The 23,032-nt window shown below is 56.7% G+C and overlaps 2 protein-coding genes, 1 non-coding gene and 1 pseudogene across 3 annotated transcripts; all 4 read left to right on the forward strand.

The window, feature by feature from the left end:
• Positions 1 to 6,161: 6,161 nt before the first annotated feature.
• LOC142765339 (uncharacterized) lies at positions 6,162 to 8,357 on the forward strand. The gene has a single exon (XM_075866119.1). It carries the CDS (start codon positions 6,230 to 6,232, stop codon positions 7,553 to 7,555), a length of 1,326 nt encoding a protein of 441 aa, XP_075722234.1. The 5' UTR covers positions 6,162 to 6,229; the 3' UTR covers positions 7,556 to 8,357.
• A 2,431-nt stretch (positions 8,358 to 10,788) lies between these two features.
• LOC142765924 (uncharacterized) lies at positions 10,789 to 12,009 on the forward strand. Its single transcript, XM_075867728.1, has one exon. The coding sequence runs from the start codon at positions 10,789 to 10,791 to the stop codon at positions 12,007 to 12,009; it is 1,221 nt and encodes a 406-aa protein (XP_075723843.1).
• Positions 12,010 to 12,218: 209 nt separating this feature from the next.
• On the forward strand, positions 12,219 to 12,408 carry LOC142766496 (U2 spliceosomal RNA). Its single transcript, XR_012884552.1, has one exon. It is a non-coding gene; the product is annotated as a U2 spliceosomal RNA (small nuclear RNA).
• Positions 12,409 to 21,130: 8,722 nt separating this feature from the next.
• On the forward strand, positions 21,131 to 21,305 carry LOC142766382 (U2 spliceosomal RNA; annotated as a pseudogene).
• Positions 21,306 to 23,032: the final 1,727 nt, after the last annotated feature.

Below are 23,032 nucleotides of genomic sequence, written 5' to 3' on the forward strand. Positions count from 1 at the left end.
CCTGTATCGCCGTAACCTCGATCCATATGGCCATGACCTGCTCCCCGTCATACCAGCACATCTTCGTGCGACTATTCTCAACCAACTTCATGACGCTCCTTTGGCGGGCCACTTGGGCGTCTCTCGCACATACGACCGTGTACGTCGTCGTTTCTTTTGGCCTGGTCTTGCCCGCTCTGTTCGACGCTACGTCGCCGCTTGTGAACCCTGCCAGCGCCGCAAAAAGCCATCTTCCCTACCAGCTGGATTCCTTCAGCCAATCGACATTCCCATCGAACCTTTTTTTCGAGTTGGCCTCGACCTGCTTGGCCCATTCCCGATCTCCAGTTCAGGCAACAAATGGATCGCTGTCGCCACTGACTATGCGACACGGTACGCTATCACACGAGCACTTCCAACGAGTTGCGCAACCGATGTGGCGGACTTTCTGGTATATGATATTATTTTAGTACACGGAGCTCCACGCCAACTTCTCACTGACTGGGGCCGCACCTTCCTATCAGCTGTCGTTGATGAAATCCTGCGCTCTTGCTCTGCCAAGCACAAGTTTGCCACTTCGTACCATCCACAAACGAACGGTCTTACGGAGCGCCTCAACCGCACCATAACCGACATGCTTTCTAAATACGTAGCGGCCGATCACCGGGACTGGGACGTTCATTTGCCATTTGTGACGTTCGCATATAATTCGTCACGTCACGACACTGCCGGCTATTCCCCATTCCATCTTCTATACGGCCGAGAACCCGCCCTACCATTTGACACCTTGCTGCCCTCGGTCACTGAGTATGTCGGCGAAGCCATCGCGCGAGCCGACCACGCACGCCAACTCGCCCGCAGCCGCCTGCAGGCTTCACAGGAGCGCCAAAGACAGCTCTACGATTCCCATCATCGAAACGTGCACTTTTCACCGGGTTCCCTTGTCCTCCTCTGGTCCCCCACTCGGCGTGTAGGGCTTTCTGAAAAACTGCTGTCACGCTACACTGGACCATACCGTGTCGTTCGCCAGGTGACTGACGTTACCTACGAGATCGTTCCAGCCGATTCAACGTCATCATCGTCATCTTCGAGTGACATCGTGCAGATAGCTCGACTCAAGCCCTATCACCCTCCTTCTACCGCATCCGAGTCACTCAAGCACCGGGACGGTGCTTCTACCACCGGGGGGTTATGCTACGCAACAGCCGGCACAGCCTGTCTGAAGAAAGAGAAAGACGACGTTGGTGGCTGGTTGTTTATGAACTGTCGCCATCTTGTTCGCCGAGCACAGTGCCTCGTATTTAATTTATTAAATAAGTTACCCGTAACAATATGGTTATGAGAGACGCCGTAATGGAGGGCTCCGGAAATTTAGACCACCTGGGGTTCTTTAACGTGCACCCTAATCTGAGCACAGGGAAATGCAGCCGGGATTCGATCCCACCACCTGCGGGTCAGCAGCCGAGTACCTTATAGCCACTAGACCACCACGGCGGGCATCGCCTTGTTGATCACACACTACATTTATGAACACCATCTCGTACCAGCTCATCCACTGTTGGCTCTCATTAATTACAACACACATCCTCGCACGCTCACCTGAATGGAATCGCCAGTTGCTGAAAGTTCCAAGAAAATTGCGCACTAGACGTACGGACGCACCACGCACGTACCTGAAGCGCCGTGGAACCCAGGACGCGTGAGATCACGCCCCGGGCGCGCTTTGCTGTGCTTTGCCTCTGTACCCACTCATCACTCCTCACAGCTTCACTAAGCCGAGTATGTAGAAGTCGAAGAAGCAGAACAACAAACCGGCCAATCCCCCACAGTGGGTGTGAGCCACGAGTGAAGGTCAACAAAAACAAGCAACACCAGCGAGCGCTGTGACGAAGCTATCGTAATGGGGTGAAATAATCCACGAATATGGCTACACGTTGGCGCACGGTCGCATTTGTGCAACCACCCGTCTCCCGAAGACCGTCTGTCGCGAGTCTTCTCGCACCTTACCCAGCGGAATTAGACGAAAAGCGCAGGCGAGTACTTCTCCACTGATTTCCGCGACCACTTGACGACCGCCTTCTTGCCGGCTCATGTCCGTCTGGCACGATCGACGGAGCGCCGCACCAGCGCCTCGTATACGCCACTATAGCACTCCTACCCCTCGGAATCAGCAAAACTTGGACATTGCGAACATTTTAAGCTAAAAAAACCACGACAGGCAACGACCACGACAGGCAGAGCCTGCCGGCCCGTTGAACGCTTGAACGACATCGCAGCGGCATGTCGCACACTCACGTTCCGTCACCCTCTGCCACATGACCGTTCATTCACCGGCTTCACAACGCACGCGGTAGACGTTTCGCACGCATTCCCGGGTCTGCCTTTTACGGCAGGACCTTCGTCGACCTCGGTGCGGTGTTCCGCTACGTCGGAACTTGCAAGGCATACGTTGAGCGCGCTGAAGCAGCCAAAGGCAACACCTTTTTGCCGATGATTGTGGGCGTCGTTGCAGAGGCGTTGCTTGGGCAGCCAGCGTAAAAGCCATGTTGGATGGGAGACGTAGTCACATTTTGCACAGTCATTTTTTTTCTTTTTTCCTTCCAGGCTTTGGTGCTCGAGTTGGACATGTACACTATGCATCAGTTTTTAAAACAAGTGCTGTAGCATCCCACGCGACATGCCTGATAATGTTCGCCGGCAAGCATTTGGTGTGACATCATGGTTACATTCGAGAGTACGCATGCAAGCAAGCACGCGTGGCTTTGACCTCTTGGAAAAAGAAGGTTTCAGTTTTAACATGTTTGTAAGCAAAACAAGAAACTTCAAGCGGACTAGGGATAAAAGCAATGCCGTGAAGCCTGCGCCGCCGCTGTCGGTGCACAATGCTGGTTGTGCATGGGTGGACGTCGGAATTGCTTTGCTACTGTTTGCCTGGCTTTTGGCCAGGACTAAGTACGAGGTGTGAAAGAATGGATTTTAATTAAGTGCTAATGAATTGCATCGCTTCTCGGCCTTTTGGCTAAGATAAAGTGAATCTCCCACTTTGATCTTTACAGCCAAAGGACGAGAACGGTCCCTCCCGGGGAGCCGGCCGCCCTGGAAAGTCCCCCTCCTGGTCGCACGGAGCTACGCTGTACCTGGGTCTACCTGGTTCCTCGGCCCTGCTGTGCCATCGAAGGAGTCTCCGGCCATCTACCGACGCGGCGGGCCCACCAGCAGGAGCAGGAGCCCTCCGGGAGTGGTAAGAGTCCACGAGCCTTTTCTTGCCTGCCACTCCGGGCCCGGTCGTCAATGCCTGCTGACGACACCCACGGGCCCCGGTCCTCGTGACCACTTCATCGCCGTCGTCGTCCGAGCCTACCGGCCCGGACATCAAGCCACGGGGACGTGGACACCGACCGACCAGGCGTTCCAGTCCAGCCAGCGGGAGAAGACGCCCTCCGGGAGTGGTGAGAGTCTACGAGCCTTTTCTTGCCTGCCACTCCCGGTCCGGTCGCCAATGCCTGCTGGTGACACCAACGGACCCTGGTCATCGTGACCACTTCGCCGACGTCGTCGTCGCCCCGGCCTTCCTGCCCGGACGTCCGTCCACGAGGTCCTGGAGAAGTCCCTGCCTGGCCATGCCTACCCCCTGCCGGCCACCTGCCGTGTCCGTCGAGCCGCTCTTCCTGGGTTCTGGTAGCCGCTGGCAGCGTCCCGCTCCCCCTTCGGGGATGAGCACACCAGAGCCGCCGCCGGCCCAGCGGCCTCGTCCTGGCACTCCCGCGCCTACTGGCGTTTCAGCGGCAGCGTCGGGCCCTCCTCGCTCTCGACCGCCCGTCATTCATCAGGGCATCATGACGGTGTACCTGCCGGTGCCTGGGATCCTTCGTTGTCCTTATCCCTGTTGCGCGGGCTGCCAAGCCCGCACATCAGTCTCGCTCCGACTGTCCGCGTGGCGGTCCCACATGGAGCAGAAGCACGGGGTTCGGCCAACGGGGCGTCTGTACCGGTGCGTCGCCTGTGATGCCCGGTTGAATTCGCTGTCCGCCCGCCACGACTGCCCGGGTCCTGCCTCGAACGAGCCCTACCATCCCTGCCGGTATTGCCCCAAGAGCTTCAACTGTGAGCGCTCCTTGGCCCGGCATACCATGGCACGGCATGCGCAAGAGGAGTCCACTCCATTTGTACCTCTTCGCCCCCCACGGCAGCCTACTGCGACTTCCTCCAGTTCTTCTGGTACAGAGAACTCACCACCCCCCGGCCCAGCTCCTTCCGGTGCAGCTTGTCGAGCGCCACCAGCACCACAGACCCGAGCAACCGTTTCCCGGTCTCGAAGACGTCGTGGAGGCCAGTCTTCCACATCGACACCATCCTCGAGCACCGGGTCGGACTCCAGCACTTCGGCTACCGGTTCCCCGTTGGCGTCAAGTTCCGAGTCGTCTACCTTGCCGGGCCACTACTCCCCTACTACTGGCTCCGGCTCTTCTACGCCTCAGCAATCGCCTTCGGTTCCCGGAACGCCACCGTCCTTGCCACCAGATCCTGGTCCGCAGTCCACGACTGGCGAGGTCTCATCCACGCCCGGCTCGTCTTCTCGTCGTCATACCGGTCCCGGCTCCCCGTCGTCGGCTTCGAGGGCTTCCTCACTGTGGTAAGAGTGCACGTAGACATAAGGACTGTATGACTGATTTACGGAGCCAGTGTGTTGTACAGATAGCCACAGTGTTGTGATTGTTTTGTGTGTGAAGTCAATAGATGTTTCTCTTGTCCTTGTCTTGGGTTTCTGCGTCTGAGGGCCCAAGAACCACCACAATTGGCGAGCCTGCCAGGATGGCTTATTAAAATCTAAAGCCATTACTCAGACGCAGCCTTTGTCATGGACAGGGAGAAATTTATTGCACTTGGCCGACAGCTAGGGTTGGAGAACGAGGAGCTCAGAGAGTGGGTTGAGCGAGAGTGCGTTGAAGCTCGAGATGAGCGTGCTAGGGAGCGCGAGATCGCGAAAGAAAACGCTGAGAGGCAGCAGAAGCTGTTAGAGCAGCAGCAGAAGGTGCAGGAACTGAAGCTTCGACTTCAGGAGAGCGCAAGCAGGGTACAGCCAATAGTGGCTGACGAACAAGAAGGATCCAGCATGAGCGCCAGAGAAATAACAGAGGTCTGCAGTCCTCATAAACTGATTCCGCCCTTCAATGAGGCTTGGGACGACCTCGACGCGTACCTGCAGCGATTTGAACGGGTCGCCACGTGTCAAGGGTGGCCGCGTGAAAAGTGGGCTCTTTTGCTTAGCCTATGCATGACAGGAGAAGCGCTAACAGTCATAGGCCGGTTAGATCCAACAGCTGTGCTGAATTATGATCAGCTGAAAGCGGCGCTTCTTCAGAGGTTCCGCTATACTGCGGAAGGCTACCGCGAAAAATTTCGTAAAGCGAAGCCCAAAGAAAACGAGACTGGTCTGCAGTATGCTGCAAGACTTTCCGGCTACTTTGACCGTTGGCTTGAAGTGGGAAAAACGGAGACAAGCTTTGCTAGCTTGCGAGATCTGATGATAAGTCAGCAATTCATGAAGGGTTGTTCTCCGGCACTCAGGATCTTTATCAAAGAGAGAAGTTGCAAAACCCTGAGTTCGCTTTGCGAGACTGCCGATAACTTCATGGAAGCACAGGCGCTCACAAACTTAGGAAGAGAACGAATTCCCAAGGATCCGGGACCTTCGGTGTCCAAGCCGGAGTCCGCGAAGAAGACGGAGAAGCCTGCAAGTCGCTGTTTCCTTTGTGACAAGGCAGGCCATCGCGCAGCCGACTGCTGGTCCCGCACGAAAGGGAATACTTTCAGCCGATGCGGAGTATGCAAACAAAGTGGACACAGCAGTGACAGATGCCCCGGTAGAAAATTTGGCAAAGACCAGGCATCATGTATGCTATCGGAAAAACGCGAAGACTTGACACCTGAACACCATAAGAGTGGCTACATTGTTCTCCAAGACGGCGGAACAATACCCATCGTCAATGCCACATCAAGTCGACGATCCGCGAACGTTGGAGTCGCTGGCATGCCTGTTGTGGAGGGGTTCCTAGAGGACAGACCAGTGCATGTGCTTCGAGACACCGGCTGCAACACGGTCGTCGTGCGGCAATCCTTGGTTCCGAAGGAGAAGTTCACGGGAACGACGAGCCCAGTGTACTTACTGGACCATACTGTGCGATACCTCCCAGAGGCAAAAGTCCTTTTGCAATGTACATTGTTTACTGGGGAAGTACTCGTTAAGTGTATGACCGACCCATTATACGACGTAATTTTGGGCAACATCAAGGGCGCGGCATTGCCGGATACGTTACCAATAAATGAGTCAGCACCACAGCATGACCATGGCCAGGTGGAAACAAGGCGTGCACCATGCACAGACTCTAGCAAAGGGAATGCTATCAATGGTGAGCAGGATGTATCTGGCAATTTTCACGCAACCCAACCAAGATCGAATGCGGAGGAAGCGTATGAGCCACCGCATGAAGCCATGGAAAAGTGGCCCCTTCCGACGATCACCGCCAACTTGGCAATGGGCGAAGAGAGTCGTTTCAGTGGCAGGAAGAAGCCTATCGTCGCCGAGAGGGTCCTGGGAACGGTGAAGTGGTTTAATGTCAAGAACGGCTATGGCTTCATCAACCGCAACGACACTCACGAGGACATCTTCGTCTACCAGACGGCCATCACGCGCAACAACCCACAGAAGCTGCTGCGCAGCGTTGGCGAAGGTGAGACCGTCGAGTTTGACGTCGTGGTCGGCGATAAGGGCTGCGAGGCAGCCAATGTGACCGGACCCGATGGTGAGCCTGTTCAGGGTAACCCGTACGCGGCCGACAGGCGCCCGTTCCGACCCCGCTGGATTCCACGTCACAATCAACGAAGGCGTGGGCCGGCGTTAAGGCGTGGCCGAGGGGAAGATCAAAGGGAGGAAGCAGGAAACCGAGACTCATCGCGATCACTGCCACCGCATCAGGACCAGAGCGACCCGGCTCCTAGACGGTGGATCATGGACGGCGTGGGGAGGCCCTACCCTTGGCGATACAACCAGCGTTTCAGAGGAGTGCCACGAGCACCTCTGGGAGCCCCACCACCGCCACTGCCGCCACCGCAGTGTTTCATTGTCGATGAGCCACAGTTAGCGTACGCCGAAGAAGAGGTTTTCAACGAACCCCCACCCCGGCGCCCTCCACGGCGGTTCCGTGGCCGCTACTTTCGTAGACGACGTGGCCGCTCGCGGAGCAACATGGAAGCAGTAGGACAAAACGGCTCTGGTGGTGGCCGTTTTCAGAGCAACCTGGAAATGGCAGGACGGAACAGCTCCGGGGAAAAAATCTCAAAGAAGGAGTACGGGGAGGTAGCGGCGGAAGTGGCAACAGGAGCCAGGAGGACTCCCAGGACAGGGGGAGTGCCCCTTCGTGGCAACGACCTCCTCCGATGTACCGACACCCAAGGTCCCGCCGACGCAGAACCAAGTCACCATCCAAGAAGGCCGGGGCCCGTAATGGACGCGAGAACGAGGCGAGCAGCGGTGGAGACTCATTGGAGAGCGTGCAAAGCACCAAGAAGGAATTGAAAGCCTTTCTCGGCCTATCAGGTTATTACCGCGACTTTTTACCCAATTACGCTGAGTTGACATTTCCGCTCACAGAACTTACAAAGAAAGGCCACCCCAATAAGTTTTTATGGGGTGAAGAACATGAGAGAGCGTTTCGACAAGTGCAGAATCTATTGTCCACGCAGCCTGTGCTGAAGTCACCCGACTTGCATAAGCCATTTGTTCTGCGCACGGATGCGTCTTCGCGGAGCTTAGGAGCAGTATTGCTCCAGGAACACCAAGGCCGTCTGCACCCAGTTTCCTACGCGAGCAGTAAATTACTACCCCGCGAAGCAGCCTACTCCACAATTGAAAGAGAAGGCCTTGCCGTAGTCTGGGCTGTTCGCAAATACCACATTTTTCTCTATGGCAAGCCGTTCACGTTGCAATGGGACCACCAGCCATTGACTTATATTCAGTCAGCTAGGCACCTAAATAATCGAGTCCTGCGGTGGAGTGTCCTTCTCATGGAATATGACTTTCACGTGGAACGCATTCGTGGTGTGAACAACGTTGGTGCCGACTATATGAGTCGTGCGGCTTTTACCGAGCAGTGACTTATTGCCGTTGTAGACAATTTTTTTTATCATGTTGTCTTCATAGTGCAATTGGTTTTTTTTTACATCTAAACTGTGACATTTAAAGTGTGCGGAACCTTTGTTATATTCGGGAACTGTGTGTTACGTGTGTACAATCTACTGGAAGTTGGGGGGAGTGTGGTAAGAGTGCTTCTCACAACCAAAATCGAAACTGGAAGTGAAACCGACAGCGGAAAATAACCGACGAAGACGAAAGTCTGCACGGGGTCAGACGAACGTGAGCGCGTGAATTTCGGAACAGCGACGGGCAGAGGAAGAACGCGGCCAGCTAGCAAGAGCGCTAGGCGTTGGGCCTCAGGGGACCGAACCAACGAGCGGGTGTCACCAACCCAACCGGGACGAGCGTGGCATGTTCCTGAGGCGAGTGGCGGTTCCGGGTCGGGCCTGACATGCTGTTCCTGTGGCGGACGAGCGTGCGGGCCAGGGCAAGCGGCTGATCCTGTCCAGACTCGGGTCCGGCACAACCAGTCACCGAGATCGTGGCCACGGTGCCACGTCGGAGCCGGTCCGGCACAACCGCCAATTGAAGGTGCGACCTCGGTGTTGCGTCGGCCGCAGCGTGAGGCCGCCTGGTCCAGCACGAGCAGCTGATGGTCTGCTCGTGAGCTTCCGTGCACTTGGCAACCTCCCCGTGGCGAGGTTGCGTCGTCGACGCCATCGTCTTCAGCGGGAGCGTGAGTGGCACCCGACGGAATTAGACTTCCGAGTAGTGACGACGCGTGGGTTACTCGGGGGCGCGTAGACATAAGGACTGTATGACTGAATTACGGAGCCAGTGTGTTGTGCAGATAGCCACAGTGTTGTGATTGTTTTGTGTGTGAAGTCAATAGATGTTTCTCTTGTCCTTGTCTTGGGTTTCTGCGTCTGAGGGCCCAAGAACCACCACACTCACAGATGTCCACGGAGCTTGCCGACGCCCCCGGTACCGACGGCTCTGACGACGCATCGGCCAACAAGCTGGTGGACGAACAGAGTGTCCCAGCAGCCGGCATCGTCGTCGACCGCCGCCCTCTGTCGACCAATTCCCGCTCCTCCTCATCCCCTTCCCTTTCCGAGCGGTTGGAAGACACTGGCGCGGATGATGCCGACGACGGTGCACACGACACTCCTGTGGAAGCACCGACAATGGAAATGCCACCGGACCGCACCATGCTGCTTGCGGAGCAGGTCCGCGTCTTGCGAGCCACGCTCCGTTCAGCCCCGACACCAGACTCATGGGCGACGTGTGAGCAGGCGTGGTCACGGGCTGTTGCTCTGGCCGCGGAGGCTGTCCGCCTCCCTCTGTCAACACCGGGACGCCCTGCTCGAGACGTCAACCCGAATAATGCGACAGAGATCCAGCGTCTCTACCGCAGGAACCGCCGACGCGCCGTGCGCCTGATCATGGAGGGTCCCACACGGTCCTGCACCATCCCCATACGAGACATCCAGGACCGTTGGGCCTCCATCTGGTCACCTCGCACGGCAGACACGTCAGCGTTGTTTCAACGACGCTCGGCTCCTGTTCCGGTAAACACGGCGTCGTTCTCGGCAGACGAAGTTCTCCTCCGGCTCCGGAAGTCGGAGAACACGGCTCCCGGACCCGACACACTGACGTACCAACACTGGAGGTCCGTCAAGCCGGAGGCCCGCTTCCTGTCTGCCCTGTTCAACGCCTGCGTTCACCACTGTCACACTCCGGACTCATGGCGAACGTCACGCACGGTTCTCATCTACAAGAAAGGTGATCCCTCTGTTCCCGGCAACTGGCGCCCCATCGCACTCGGCTGTACTGCATCCAAGCTGTACCCCAAGTGTCTTGCGTCGCGGCTGCAAGCCTGGATCATGGATCACCAGGTCTTGTCAAGGTGCCAGAAAGGTTTCCTCCCTTATGACGGCGTTTTCGAGCTGAATTATATCTTTCAGCACCGCATGGACGCAGCCAGAGCTGGTGGCACGGAGTTTTGCGCGGCCCTCCTGGACTTCGCAAACGCCTACGGGTCCGTGCCTCACCGAGCCCTCCTGGACGCCCTCCGTGGTTCCGGTGCTGGGGATACGTTCACTGCCCTCATCGAGGACCTGTACCGTGACAACCAAACTGTCATCGTTGCTGCAGAGGGCACGACAGATCCGGTCGACATCCACTCGGGTCTACGCCAGGGCTGCCCGCTCAGCGGGTTGCTCTTCAACCTGGTCATAGACGCCGTGGTTCGAGGCGTCCAAGGCACGGGCGACGACCACAATATCCTCGCCTATGCCGACGACCTGACGCCCCTGGCTGACTGTCCTGCTCTTCTCCAACAACGCATCGACACGGTCGAGGCACTATCAACACCTCTCGGGCTATGTCTCAACCCGAGCAAGTGTACGACCTTGCACCTCAGCGGTGTCACCCCCGTCGGAATGCGGCCAACCGTGTTCCGGGTCTCCGGCGTCCCTGTCAAAGCCTTGAGCGACTCCGAGCCGCTCCGCTAACTCGGACGCCCGGTGGATTTCCGCCTTCCACAGCGAGCGGGGACCAATGTCATTGAGGACGCCATTCGCAACGCCACGGCAATTTTTTCGTCCCTCCTAGCCCCCTGGCAGCGTATTGACGCCCTCAAGACATTTGTGTTCCCCGCCCTCAACTTCTCCATGAGGTGCGGTGCCCTGACTAAAACAGACTGGCACCGGTTGGACCTTGCCATCAGGCCCATGGTCAAGCGAACACTGTACCTACCGGTGAACGCCTCGACACACTACGTCTACGGGAGCGCCTCCGGAGGAGCAGTAGCGATACCGGTGGCAACGGAGTTATACGACATTTGTCGTATCGACTCCGCTTTTAAGCTCCTGACGACTTCAGACCAGTTGTTGCGGGATCTCGCCCTGTCCGACGCTTACGAGATCGCCTCCACCCGCCTCGCATGGGAGGCTACCTGTTTCGAGTTGGAGGCGTACCTCTCTGGCGACCGACAGGTTGTCCACTCAAGGCCGGCAACCCAGCTGCGCAGTGTGTGGACCAAGGCCCGTAAGGCGTCCCGAAGGCGACAAGTATCGTGGTCCCTGCGGCCGGACCACGTCACCATCACCTGCGGCGACGCGACGCTACCTTCAACACAGCGGAACCGGGTCATGCGGATGCTACGAGATGTGCTGGCCCACGTCAGAAACAACGCCCTCCATGACCAACCGAACCAGGGAAAGGTGATGGCCTGCGTCTCGGCGGATCGTGCGAGCTCCCATTTCATCACCACGGGAGCCTTCACGCATTTCGCCGACTCGCGGTTTATCCACCGGGCGCGCCTCAACCTACTACCCCTGAATGGAGCCGTCATGTGGGGCCCTACTGACCGAGACCAGCGTTGCCGGGTCTGCGGCTACGCGAGGGAGACGCTACCGCACGTGCTTTGCCACTGCATGACGCACAGCGCCATGTCTCAGGCACGGCACAACGCGGTGGTCTCGCTCTTTCGCACGGCCGCTGCCCGCGACTACACCGTAGCGTACGAGAACCGGCCGGTCGGCGACACCGTACTGCGTCCTGACCTTGTCCTGGTTCGCGGGGAGGAGGCCCTGGTGATCGACGTGGCTTGCCCATTCGAGAATACACCGGAGGCCTTTACCAACACGCGAAACGACAAGGTCGCACGCTACCAACCCGTCGCCGACTACCTGCGTCGCCGCTACCAGAGAGTAACGGTGGCCGCCGTCATCGTCGGGTCTCTCGGCGCTTGGGACCCGGCCAACGACCGTGTCCTCCAGCGCCTGTGCTCCCGCAGCTACCTGCGTCTCATGAAGAAACTCTGCGCGAGCGGGGTGGTGGCAGCGTCTCGCGCCATCTACCACGCGCACGTGGGACATGGACGCAGCTAGACGACCGATGACCAAGACAAGACCTACCGTCTACGTCGCCACATCGCCCACCACCTGCCAGGTGCCCTGACTAAGCCGCTGCTGTTCCGGCGGTTCCTGTGATGACCTACACCCTGGCGTCCCTGGTACCACCATCCGTGTCCACTTCCAACTGGCTATCCCGGTGCTATGTACAGGAACAATACGATGTCGTCCGGCTAATTCCAGACATCCCATGCATTGTCTGTAACATAATAAAATTCCACCTCTGTTCTTATCAGCTTAATATCTGATACGGATCCTATTTGGATCCAAGATATTAAACTTATTTTTGCAATGCGGCGGAGTGCTTGAAGCTTGCTTCACCTCCGCCACGGGTTGGCCCGGTATTGCACTACCTCCGGGATTGGCCCGCTAGCCCCTGCGGGGGTGAGTTCGACAATGAATTCAATACAGAAAGAGTGTTCGAATTTACCAAGAATATCGGGGTAAACGGCCTGGGTGAGGCGAGTGTCCGAGACGGTGGCGTCACGCCGCCCCGGCTGACGCGGTATTCGCGTGCGGGGAGTGCGCTAGCTGTGTTTACACTAACGATTGCTGTGGGAAAATAAATGTTTCTGTGGAAATTTCATAATTGAAGGCCCCCCTTTTTTTCTTTGGTTATGTTCACACGTACATACTCAAGTTTTTATTTTTTTTAAACATCCCTACTCATATTAATAAAACTGTTGAGTAATTTATTATTACTGTTTCGAAGGAAAGCTAGAAGTGTGTATACGATGTGTATGTATGTGTGTAGAAGTGTGTATGTATGTGCCAAGCTAATTCCGCTTTTCCAATTCACCCGTTTCGGAACGAAAAATAAAACAGCCTCTAAAAAATGGTTGTTGGTGTTTCTGTTTACAGTTGCAGTGACAAACGAAGGCATTTTTATTTCACATCTTCACGCGACGTCTTAACCTGAAGACGCGTGCTCTCACCACGTCTATGCATCTACACTACTCCCCATCACAAATTAAAATCGCAAAGAATGCCACAGGACCCACCCCGCACACACCTGCTGTACGGTGGAGCGGCAAAGCCCCGATGTGCTTTTTCTATGTCCACTGCCCTGGGTCCCAGTTTCTGCCAGCAGTGGCTGTAATTCGTTGCCACGCGGTCAGCTACCTCGCTGGCGCCCTCAGCCATCATCACCTTGATGACGAAATGATGATATGTGGGGTATGACGTCCCAAAACCACCATATAATTATGAGAGACGCCGTAATGGAGGGCTCCGGAAATTTAGACCACCTGGGGTTCTTTAACGTGCACCCTAATCTGAGCACAGGGAAATGCAGCCGGGATTCGATCCCACCACCTGCGGGTCAGCAGCCGAGTACCTTATAGCCACTAGACCACCACGGCGGGCATCGCCTTGTTGATCACACACTACATTTATGAACACCATCTCGTACCAGCTCATCCACTGTTGGCTCTCGTTAATTACAACACACATCCTCGCACGCTCACCTGAATGGAATCGCCAGTTGCTGAAAGTTCCAAGAAAATTGCACACTAGACGTACGGACGCACCACGCACGTACCTGAAGCGCCGTGGAACCCAGGACGCGTGAGATCACGCCCCGGGCGCGCTTTGCCTCCGTACCCATTCGTCACTCCTCACAGCTTCACTAAGCCGAGTATGTAGAAGTCGAAGAAGCAGAACAACAAACCGGTCAATCCCCCACAATGGGTGTGAGCCACAAGTGAAGGTCAACAAAAACAAGCAACACCAGCGAGCGCTGTCACGAAGCTATCGTAATGGGGCGAAATAATTCACGAATATGGCTGCACGTTGACGCACGGTCGCATTTGTGGAACCACCCGTCTCCCGAAGACCGTCTGTCGCGAGTCTTCTCGCACCTTACCCAGCGGAATTAGACGAAAACGCAGGCGAGTACTTCTCCACTGATTTCCGTGACCACTTGACGACCGCCTTCTTGCCGCCTCATGTCCGTCTGGCACGATCGACGGAGCGCCGCACCAGCGCCTCGTACACGCCACTATAGCACTCCTACCCCTCGGAATCAGCAAAACTTGGACATTGCGGACATTTTAAGCTAAAAAAACCACGACAGGCAACGACCACGACAGGCATAGCCTGCCGGCCCGTTGAACGCTTGAACGACATCGCAGCGGCATGTCGCACACTCACGTTCCGTCACCCTCTGCCACATGACCCTTCATTCACCGGCTTCACAACGCACGCGGTAGACGTTTTGCACGCATTCCCGGGTCTGCCTTTTACGGCAGGACCTTCGTCAACCTCGGTGCGGTGTTCCGCCACGTCGGAACTTGCAAGGCATACGTTGAGCGCGCTGAAGCAGCCAAAGGCAACACCTTTTTGCCGATCATTGTGGGCGTCGTTGCACAGGCGTTGCTTGGGCAGCCAGCGTAGAAGCCATGTTGGATGGGTGACGTAGTCACATTTTGCACAGTCATTTTTTTTCTTTTTTCCTTCCAGGCTTTGGTGCTCGAGTTGGACATGTACACTATGCATCAGTTTTTAAAACAAGTGCTGTAGCATCCCTCGCGACATGCCTGATAATGTTCGCCGGCAAGCATTTGGTGTGACGTCATGGTTACATGCGAGAGTACGCATGCAAGCAAGCACGCGTGGCTTTCACCTCTGGGAAAAAGAAGGTTTCAGTTTTAACATGTTTTAAGCGAAACAAGAAACTTCAAGCGGACTAGGGATAAAAGCAATGCCGTGAAGCCAGCGCCGCCGCTGTCGGTGCACAATGCTGGTTGTGCATGGGTGGACGTTGGAATTGCTTTGCTACTGTTTGCCTGGCTTTTGGCCAGGACTAAGTACGAGGTGCGAAAGAATGGATTTTAATTAAGTGCTAATGAATTGCATCGCTTCTCGGCCTTTTGGCTAGACCAATTGTCGAGCTAGCCGTTTCTCTGCGCCTCGCGCGAGACCCAGGGTCACGTCCCGCCGACGTCGACCCCGGGGTTCAAGTCTCCAAAGTCAGCTTCCGCGGCACCGCCGTCCCGCACGTGCGACCGCCGCCTCTGGCTTCGGACCTCCCTGTCCGACGCCTACCAATCCCATGCCTGGTGCAGCAAGGCCCCCGGTCTACGCCTGGCGTCCCGGAGTCCTCCTGCAACCCACCCGGCGCCTCCTGTATTCGTGCGGCACCCGCCTCGGCTGAGCCGCAGTCCTACCAGTGTGCAGCTAGCCTGCACGATACCAGTCCTACTAGCCACGCCCTCCTGGCAGCCAGCGGCAACGCGCACCAGAATGGCGTCGACGTCCGACCTCCCGGTGAGGGAGAATTGCTTCATGTTCACGGCGCCCGATGGCAATGTTTCGATAGATGATCTAATCGACGCCGTTGAACTAGTGTCTGGGAATGATAGTGCATTTGTACTACAGCACATGGGCGGGGCTAGGTTCCTCGTCTGCACGCGTAACGCCAGTCAGGCGACAAGGTTAATGGTGGCGGAAGGCTTCCGGGTTAACGGCGAAAACGTACCGGTTGGGGCCGTAGGGCCGCCGGTCACGTACGTGAATGCCTACCGGTACCCCGCCTACTTGTCAGACGAGGTACTTAGCAACGCCCTTGCTCAGTATGGCAAAGTGAGGGGCATATCGTTTGCCACTGTGGCCACTCGCCAAAACAAGCTCAACGGGGTAAGAGTCATTAAGATAGATATGAGCAAACCGGTGCCAAACTTTGCGACCATCGCAGGGCACCGCGTAATGTTTGAGTATCGCGGCATGAGGCCAGTTTGCGCACGATGCGGCGAAGTGGGCCACATGGCGACGGCATGCTCCGCTCCCTTTTGCAAACGGTGCGGAACTTTTGGCCATGACACAGAGGGCTGTACTAGTGAATGTAAGCGTTGTGGGGGTCACCACGGGACGAGGGAGTGTTTCAGAAGGCGATCCTACGCGTCGGCCGCCCGCGCTTTCCCCTCGACTTCCGACCACGCCTCTAACCTAGCCCCACCTAGTGGCTCTTTATCGCCCCGGTCAGAAAAGCCACAATCGCGGCTTCAGGTGCTTACGCCCAAGATCACGCCCCGCGCGACAGTGAGAGAAGCAGGCGACCACCCCACGAACATCGACCCGCCTACAGGCAGCAGCGAGGCCGATTCACTCGCCAGTGATAGAGAGGGGCGGGAGACGAGTGAGGAGGTTACCACTGCCTCGTCTGAAACGGAGCCCAGTCCCTCCGATACAGCTTCGGCGCAGTCCTCCTCCGCTTCACCGCGGGCACTCCCATCGGACCAGGACGACTGCGAATCTCTGCCATCAGCACAGAGGGCGCCGGCTATCGCCACCGAACGGAGAAGCGCTCTCCCCTCTGTGCCGTTAACGCCGGCCAACGTGCTCGCAATGGTGACTTCGGAGGACCTGGAGGCGCGTGCCCATGACTCCGCCTTGGACGAACTGCCCGTAACGGGCAAGGGGTACTACGTGCTGCCCGAGGACGGCGAGCGCAACAACACCGCCTCGACTTGTCCCCCCCCCTGCTCAATCCAAACGGTTAAGCCGGAAATCTGACGCAAAGGCAGGCCAGCCGCACTCTGGCCTCGAGCAGCGGTCACGCTCGCGCTCGCGCTCGCGAAGACGCCCTGGCGACGACTAGCGGGATGGGAGCGAGAGGACCGCGAGCAAGGACGCCGGGCAGCGCAGATCGGGGACAGTGAGCCAAAGCAGCGACAGCGATGCTCCGCCTCACGCGAAGTCCCAGAAGCTTGAACAAAAGCCGGTGGGGGCAAACGGGAGCCGCCGCCGAAGTCCTGAGAAGGCTACCTGAAAAAAGAAGCGGCGCGCCTGCTCCGACGGCCTCGCTGCCTTCCGCTCTCCCGCTTCCCCTCACCCTCTGCTGTTCGCTCACCTGACTGGGCCCCTTCCCCTTTTTAGTGCACCACCCTCCTCGCTCCCCTTCGCCCGTGCTCCGCTGATGCCCAACTCGCCTGGTTATCTCGCCCTTCACCCTTCCTTCTCCCCCCAAGCGAGACACGGCGCTCCATCTGACCCATCATGGCCACGCTGCGGTTCGGCACATTAAACATTCGCGGCTTTCGCGATAGAAATAAACAGGTCGCTGTAGTGACGTTCGCCCGAACTAAGGGCATCGACCTCCTCTTTCTGCAGGAGACCAACTTCCGCTCCCCGCTTGATGTTACCTTATTTAGGCGCAACTGCCAAGTTGACGGCTTTTTTTTCTTTAACATCCGCGAGGGCTTGCGGCGTTGGTGTCGTGTTCGTCACGGACAGGTTCCGGCGAAAGTCGCATTGTATTTTCGGAGCGAATGGGCGCACGCTTGTGCTCGACGTCTTCGTCGACGGGTCCAAGGTGCGCTTCGTGAACGTTTATGCGCCGGTGACCAGATCGGACACAAATACCTACTTTAAGTAGCTGCACGGCCACCTGCTGGAGCCCGTCCCTTATCTCGTTCTCGGAGACTTTAACTGTGTCGTGGACTCCACAAGAGACATCCGGGGCCCAGGCCAAGGGAGCTCGACCTACCATGCCAAAGAGCTGGTGAAGATCCTCCGGCACCTGCGGCTCACGGACGCATGTGTACACGCACACGGCAACGAGTTCGTCCCCGCTCGGACCTCGCGGAAAACGGCCAGCAGACTCGACCGAGCCTACGTCCCCGAACGCCTTGTCCAATCCATCATGGCGTGTGAAGTCCTCGCCCTCCCCGAAGGGCTCTCGGACAGAACGGATCATCTCCCGTTGGTAACAACGGTGAGGGGGACACCTGGCCATCACCAGAGAAATGAAGCCTGGCGCCTCGACCCGGCACTCATCCAAGACCATACGAGTGCTCCGAGAATATCCGCGTATTTGGAGGAGACGATTGAGGCTACCCCCTGCACTAGCCCGGCTGTATGGGATGACTTGAAAGCGAGATGGAGAGCATTCCTGCAAGAAGAAGGCAGCGTGAAGAAGAAGCGTATCACAAGACAAATGAACGAGATACTCCGCCGCATGCGGATAGTACAGAGCGCGGACAACCTCACGGCATGCACGCGCGACTACCTCCACTCGCTTCAAGTTCAGCACGATCGCCTCTTCTGGGAATACGCGCGCAACCCACGCGAACAAGAGACCCCTGTGGGGGAACCAGCGGGACCAGCTTTAACTGAAGCACGTGGAAACGGCTCCCTGCGAATAGTAGAGGTGCAACGTCCTGATGGCAGCCTCACTTCGGACCCCGCCGAGATCGAAACGGTGTTTTGAAACTACTTTGAGACTGTCTTCCACGAGCCGGATTCATGCGGCCCTTTTCCAGAGGCAACTCTAATGGACAGTCTGTGTGCGCACCTGCCCCGACTCGCCGAAGACGAGTGCACAGTCTTGTGTGGCGCAGCAACGGAGGAGGAACTCCGCACAGCCATCCGAGCCATGCCGCCGAACTCGGCTCCTGGTACTGACGGCCTCACGGCCAGTTTCTACGTGACCTCCTTCGATGTTCTATGCGCCCCGCTCCTGGCCATGGTCAACTTGGTCCTTCAGCAGCACACAAAACCCGACTCTTTCAGCGCAGGGCGCATTGCCCTTATCCTCAAGGACGGTGCACCTGCATGCGAACTGTCATCATGGCGCCCGATCTCCCTACTCAACGTAGACTACAAGATCGTGGCGTTTATACTTAACACCAGACTGAGGACCTTCTTGCCAGATTTGATAGGCCCTCACCAGGCCTGCGCCGTGCCTGGACGATCTATGTTTGCCAATCTTACGGCCACCAGAGACGTTTTCGAATACGCGGCCCTGAAGAGAGTCACGGGTGCCTTCCTGTCCCTCGACCAAGCCAAGGCGTTTGACAGGGTTAGGCACACGTACCTCTTTGAAGTGCTTCGCCGGTTCGGGCTTCCGCAGGAGTTTGTGGCTGTCATCGAGCTACTGTACTCTGACTTGCGCAGTTGCGTCGCGGTGAACGGCATGACAACGGCCTACTTTCGGTACACGAGAGGCATCAGGCAAGGCTGCCTCTTGGGCTCAACGCTGTTCGCACTCTCGATCGAGCCCCTGCTTACAACTTTGGCCAGCGACGAGTGCATCCGAGGCCTGCCAATGACCGGTACCGAAGAGATCAGAGTCCTGGCGTTTGCCGACGACATCTCACTGTTCCTCAAGGATGCGCGAAGCCTCGACCGCTTCCGCAGCGTATTCAATCTGTACGCTGAGGCGTCAGGAGCCGAGCTAAATGAGAGGAAGAGCCGAGCCCTGCTCTTCGGTCCGTTTCCTCCTGAAGCGTTGGGCGACATAGAACCGGTCAGCACGGTCAGAGTTCTCGGCGTCTATTTTACACGAGAAGCGTCGAGACTTCAACATGGGCGCGCGTCATAGACAGGGCTGCACAGCTCACAGACCGTGCTAAACTGCTCAACTTGACGCTGCGCGAAAAGGCTGTTGCAATGAAGACAAGTGTCCTTGCCTTGGCCTCCTACGTGAGCAGGGTGACGGTGATGCCGGCGCGGGTTGCTGCTCGACTCGGCATGTTAGCGAATGAGCTGCTGTGGGGCAGGACACCACCCCCTGTCAAACGAACCCTCCTCCAGCTGGAGGTTAAGGAGGGAGGTCTAGGCCTTCCGCACGCGCTCACCTCGAGCAAATTGCTCGCCTTGAAGACGGCTCGCAAGGTGGCGCAAGCAGGCGACTACGTCGGAAGAGGCCTGCTGCTCTATTGGAGCGGCCCGTCAAACAGTTGGCTGGATGCCGGTCGACACTCCGGCCCGCACGCCGAATCGCCCTCGCCTTTTTACAAGGTGGCAGCAGCGACGGCACGCATGCTGCGTAAGGAAGTGCCAAATTGCGACCCCGACGCGGAGCAGCCGGCCCGCATAGTGGAGGCACTTACGGCAAGCCAGCTGAGCGACGAGGACCGGCAACGAGCGGGGCAAGCTAGGCGCGACCTTTCCCTGCTGCATAGCCTGCTACCCTGCGAAATTCAGGATTTTCTTTGGAAGAAGGCGTGGGAGGTCCTCCCCACCAGACACCGCTTGAAGCGGCTAGGCATTGTGCCCGACGACCGCTGCCAAAACTGCCGGGAGTCAGAAACACAAAAGCACGCCTTATTGGAATGAAGCATTTGGTGTGACGTCATGGTTACATTCGAGAGTACGCATGCAAGCAAGCACGCGTGGCTTTGACCTCTGGGAAAAAGAAGGTTTCAGTTTTAACATGTTTGTAAGCGAAACAAGAAACTTCAAGCGGACTAGGGATAAAAGCAATGCCGTGAAACCAGCGCCGCCGCTGTCGGTGCACAATGCTGGTTGTGCATGGGTGGACGTCGGAATTGCTTTGCTACTGTTTGCCTGGCTTTGGGCCAGGACTAAGTACGAGGTGTGAAAGAATGGATTTTAATTAAGTGCTAATGAATTGCATCGCTTCTCGGCCTATTGGCCAAGATCAAAGTGTAGTCCTACCTCTCGGGACTACATTTTTGGCCCTGGGCCGGGGTTGGATGCCCCCTCTTGAGGGGGGACAACCCTTTTCACTCTTTTTTTTCTTTCTCCTCTCGCTTCTCTTTTCCCGCTTCCTTCTTACGCTTGCGGTGCATCCAAACCGGGCTCCCTTGGGAGCTGACTGGGCAGTTGCACCGCAACTTATACGTTCTTCCCCTGTCCTGAGGTCAGGGCGTGGGTCTAAACCCACCCCTGACCGCCTGGCCTGTCCAGCAGGACTGTCTGGGGTCTTTGGACCCGCGAAGGTTTTTGCCTGCGCGATCCACTTGCGGCCTCTCTTCGGGGTGCGGCAGCAGGGGAGTGACGCTCCGCGGTGGGCAAAAGGCTCACCCCGCTATCACCGCTGTATTGAGCTATAAGCTCTGGGGTCGCTTGCTTAGCTGGCGGGTGGTCGCCCAAGGCGGCCTTTCCGACTAAGCCCAGGGTTCCCCGGCCCTGGGTGGACGTGCGGCTCAGCCCCTGCTCTGCCGGCCTGCTCCAATGCAGCTCCACCATGGCTCTAAGCCATGGCGACTGGCCAAGCCCTTTGGTGAGAAAGGGTGGACGCCGGGGCAGCCGGTAGGGCGCCGCACCCTTGGTCAGGCCCGGTGGTCCCGGAGGTCCGGGCGGCCTTTGATCGGGCCAGCAAGGCCGAGACTTCTACTTCCTCTCTTGTGTGCTGCCTCTTTTGACAACCTCACTCTGTTCTTATCAGCTTAATATCTGATACGGATCCTATTTGGATCCAAGATATTAAACTTATTTTTGCAATGCGGCGGAGTGCTTGAAGCTTGCTTCACCTCCGCCACGGGTTGGCCCGGTATTGCACTACCTCCGGGATCGGCCCACTCACCCCTGCGGGGGTGAGTTCGACAATGAATTCAATGACAGAAAGAGTGTTCGAATTTACCAAGGATATCGGGGTAAACGGCGTGGGTGCGGAGAGTGTCCGAGACGGTGGCGTCACGCCGCCCCGGCTGACGCGGTATTCGCGTGCGGGGAGTGCGCTAGCTGTGTTTACACTAACGATTGCTGTGGGAAAATAAATGTTTCTGTGGAAATTTCATAATTGAAGGCCCCCCCTTTTTTGGTTATGTTCACACGTACATACTCAAGTATTTATTTTTTTTAAACATCCCTACTCATATTAATAAAGCTGTTGAGTAATTTATTATTACTGTTTCGGAGGAAAGCTAGAAGTGTGTATACGATGTGTATGTATGTGTGTTGAAGTGTGTATGTATGTGCCAAGCTAATTCCGCTTTTCCAATTCACCCGATTCGGAACGAAAAATAAAACAGCCTCTAAAAAATGGTTGTTGGTGTTTCTGTTTACAGTTGCAGTGACAAACGAAGGCATTTTTATTTCACATCTTCACGCGACGTCTTAACCTGAAGACGCGTGCTCTCGCCACGTCTATGCATCTACACTATTCCCCATCACAAATTAAAATCGCAAAAAACGCCACAGGACCCACCCCGCACACACCTGCTGTACGGTGGAGCGGCAAAGCCCCGATGTGCTTTTTCTATGTCCACTGACCTGGGTCCCAGCTTCTGCCAGCGGTGGCTGTAATTCGTTGCCACGCGGTCAGCTACCTCGCTGGCGCCCTCAGCCATCATCACCTTGATGACGATATGATGATATGTGGGGTATGACGTCCCAAAACTACCATATGATTATGAGAGACGCCGTAATGGAGGGCTCCGGAAATTTAGACCACCTGGGGTTCTTTAACGTGCACCCTAATCTGAGCACAGGGAAATGCAGCTGGGATTCGATCCCACCACCTGCGGGTCAGCAGCCGAGTACCTTATAGCCACTAGACCACCACGGCGGGCATCGCCTTGTTGATCACACACTACATTTATGAACACCATCTCGTAACAGCTCATCCACTGTTGGCTCTCGTTAATTACAACACACATCCTCGCACGCTCACCTGAATGGAATCGCCAGTTGCTGAAAGTTCCAAGAAAATTGCGCACTAGACGTACGGACGCACCACGCACGTACCTGAAGCGCCGTGGAATCCAGGACGCGTGAGATCACGCCCCGGGCGCGCTTTGCTGTGCTTTGCCTCTGTACCCACTCATCACTCCTCACAGCTTCACTAAGCCGAATATGTAGAAGTCGAAGAAGCAGAACAACAAACTGGCCAATCCCCCACAGTGGGTGTGAGCCACAAGTGAAGGTCAACAAAAACAAGCAACACCAGCGAGCGCTGTGACGAAGCTATCGCAATGGGGCGAAATAATCCACGAATATGGCTGCACGTTGACGCACGGTCGCATTTGTGCAACCACCCGTCTCCCGAAGACCGTCTGTCGCGAGTCTTCTCGCAACTTACCCAGCGGAATTCGACGAAAAGCGCAGGCGAGTACTTCTCCACTGATTTCCGCGACCACTTGACGACCACCTTCTTGCCGCCGCATGTCCGTCTGGCACGATCGACGGAGCGCCGCACCAGCGCCTCGTACACGCCGCTATAGCACTCCTACCCCTCGGAATCAGCAAAACTTGGACATTGCGGACATTTTAAGCTAAAAAAACCACGACAGGCAACGACCACGACAGGCAG

The sequence above is a fragment of the Rhipicephalus microplus genome, chromosome 6, assembly GCF_043290135.1.
Source record: "Rhipicephalus microplus isolate Deutch F79 chromosome 6, USDA_Rmic, whole genome shotgun sequence".
Taxonomy (NCBI): domain Eukaryota; kingdom Metazoa; phylum Arthropoda; class Arachnida; order Ixodida; family Ixodidae; genus Rhipicephalus; species Rhipicephalus microplus.

Bases quoted from the DNA above. Each gene is read 5' to 3' on its own strand.
- LOC142765339 (XM_075866119.1), top strand. From the start codon at position 6,230: ATGACCGACCCATTATACGACGTAATTTTGGGCAACATCAAGGGCGCG.
- LOC142765924 (XM_075867728.1), top strand. From the start codon at position 10,789: ATGAGGTGCGGTGCCCTGACTAAAACAGACTGGCACCGGTTGGACCTT.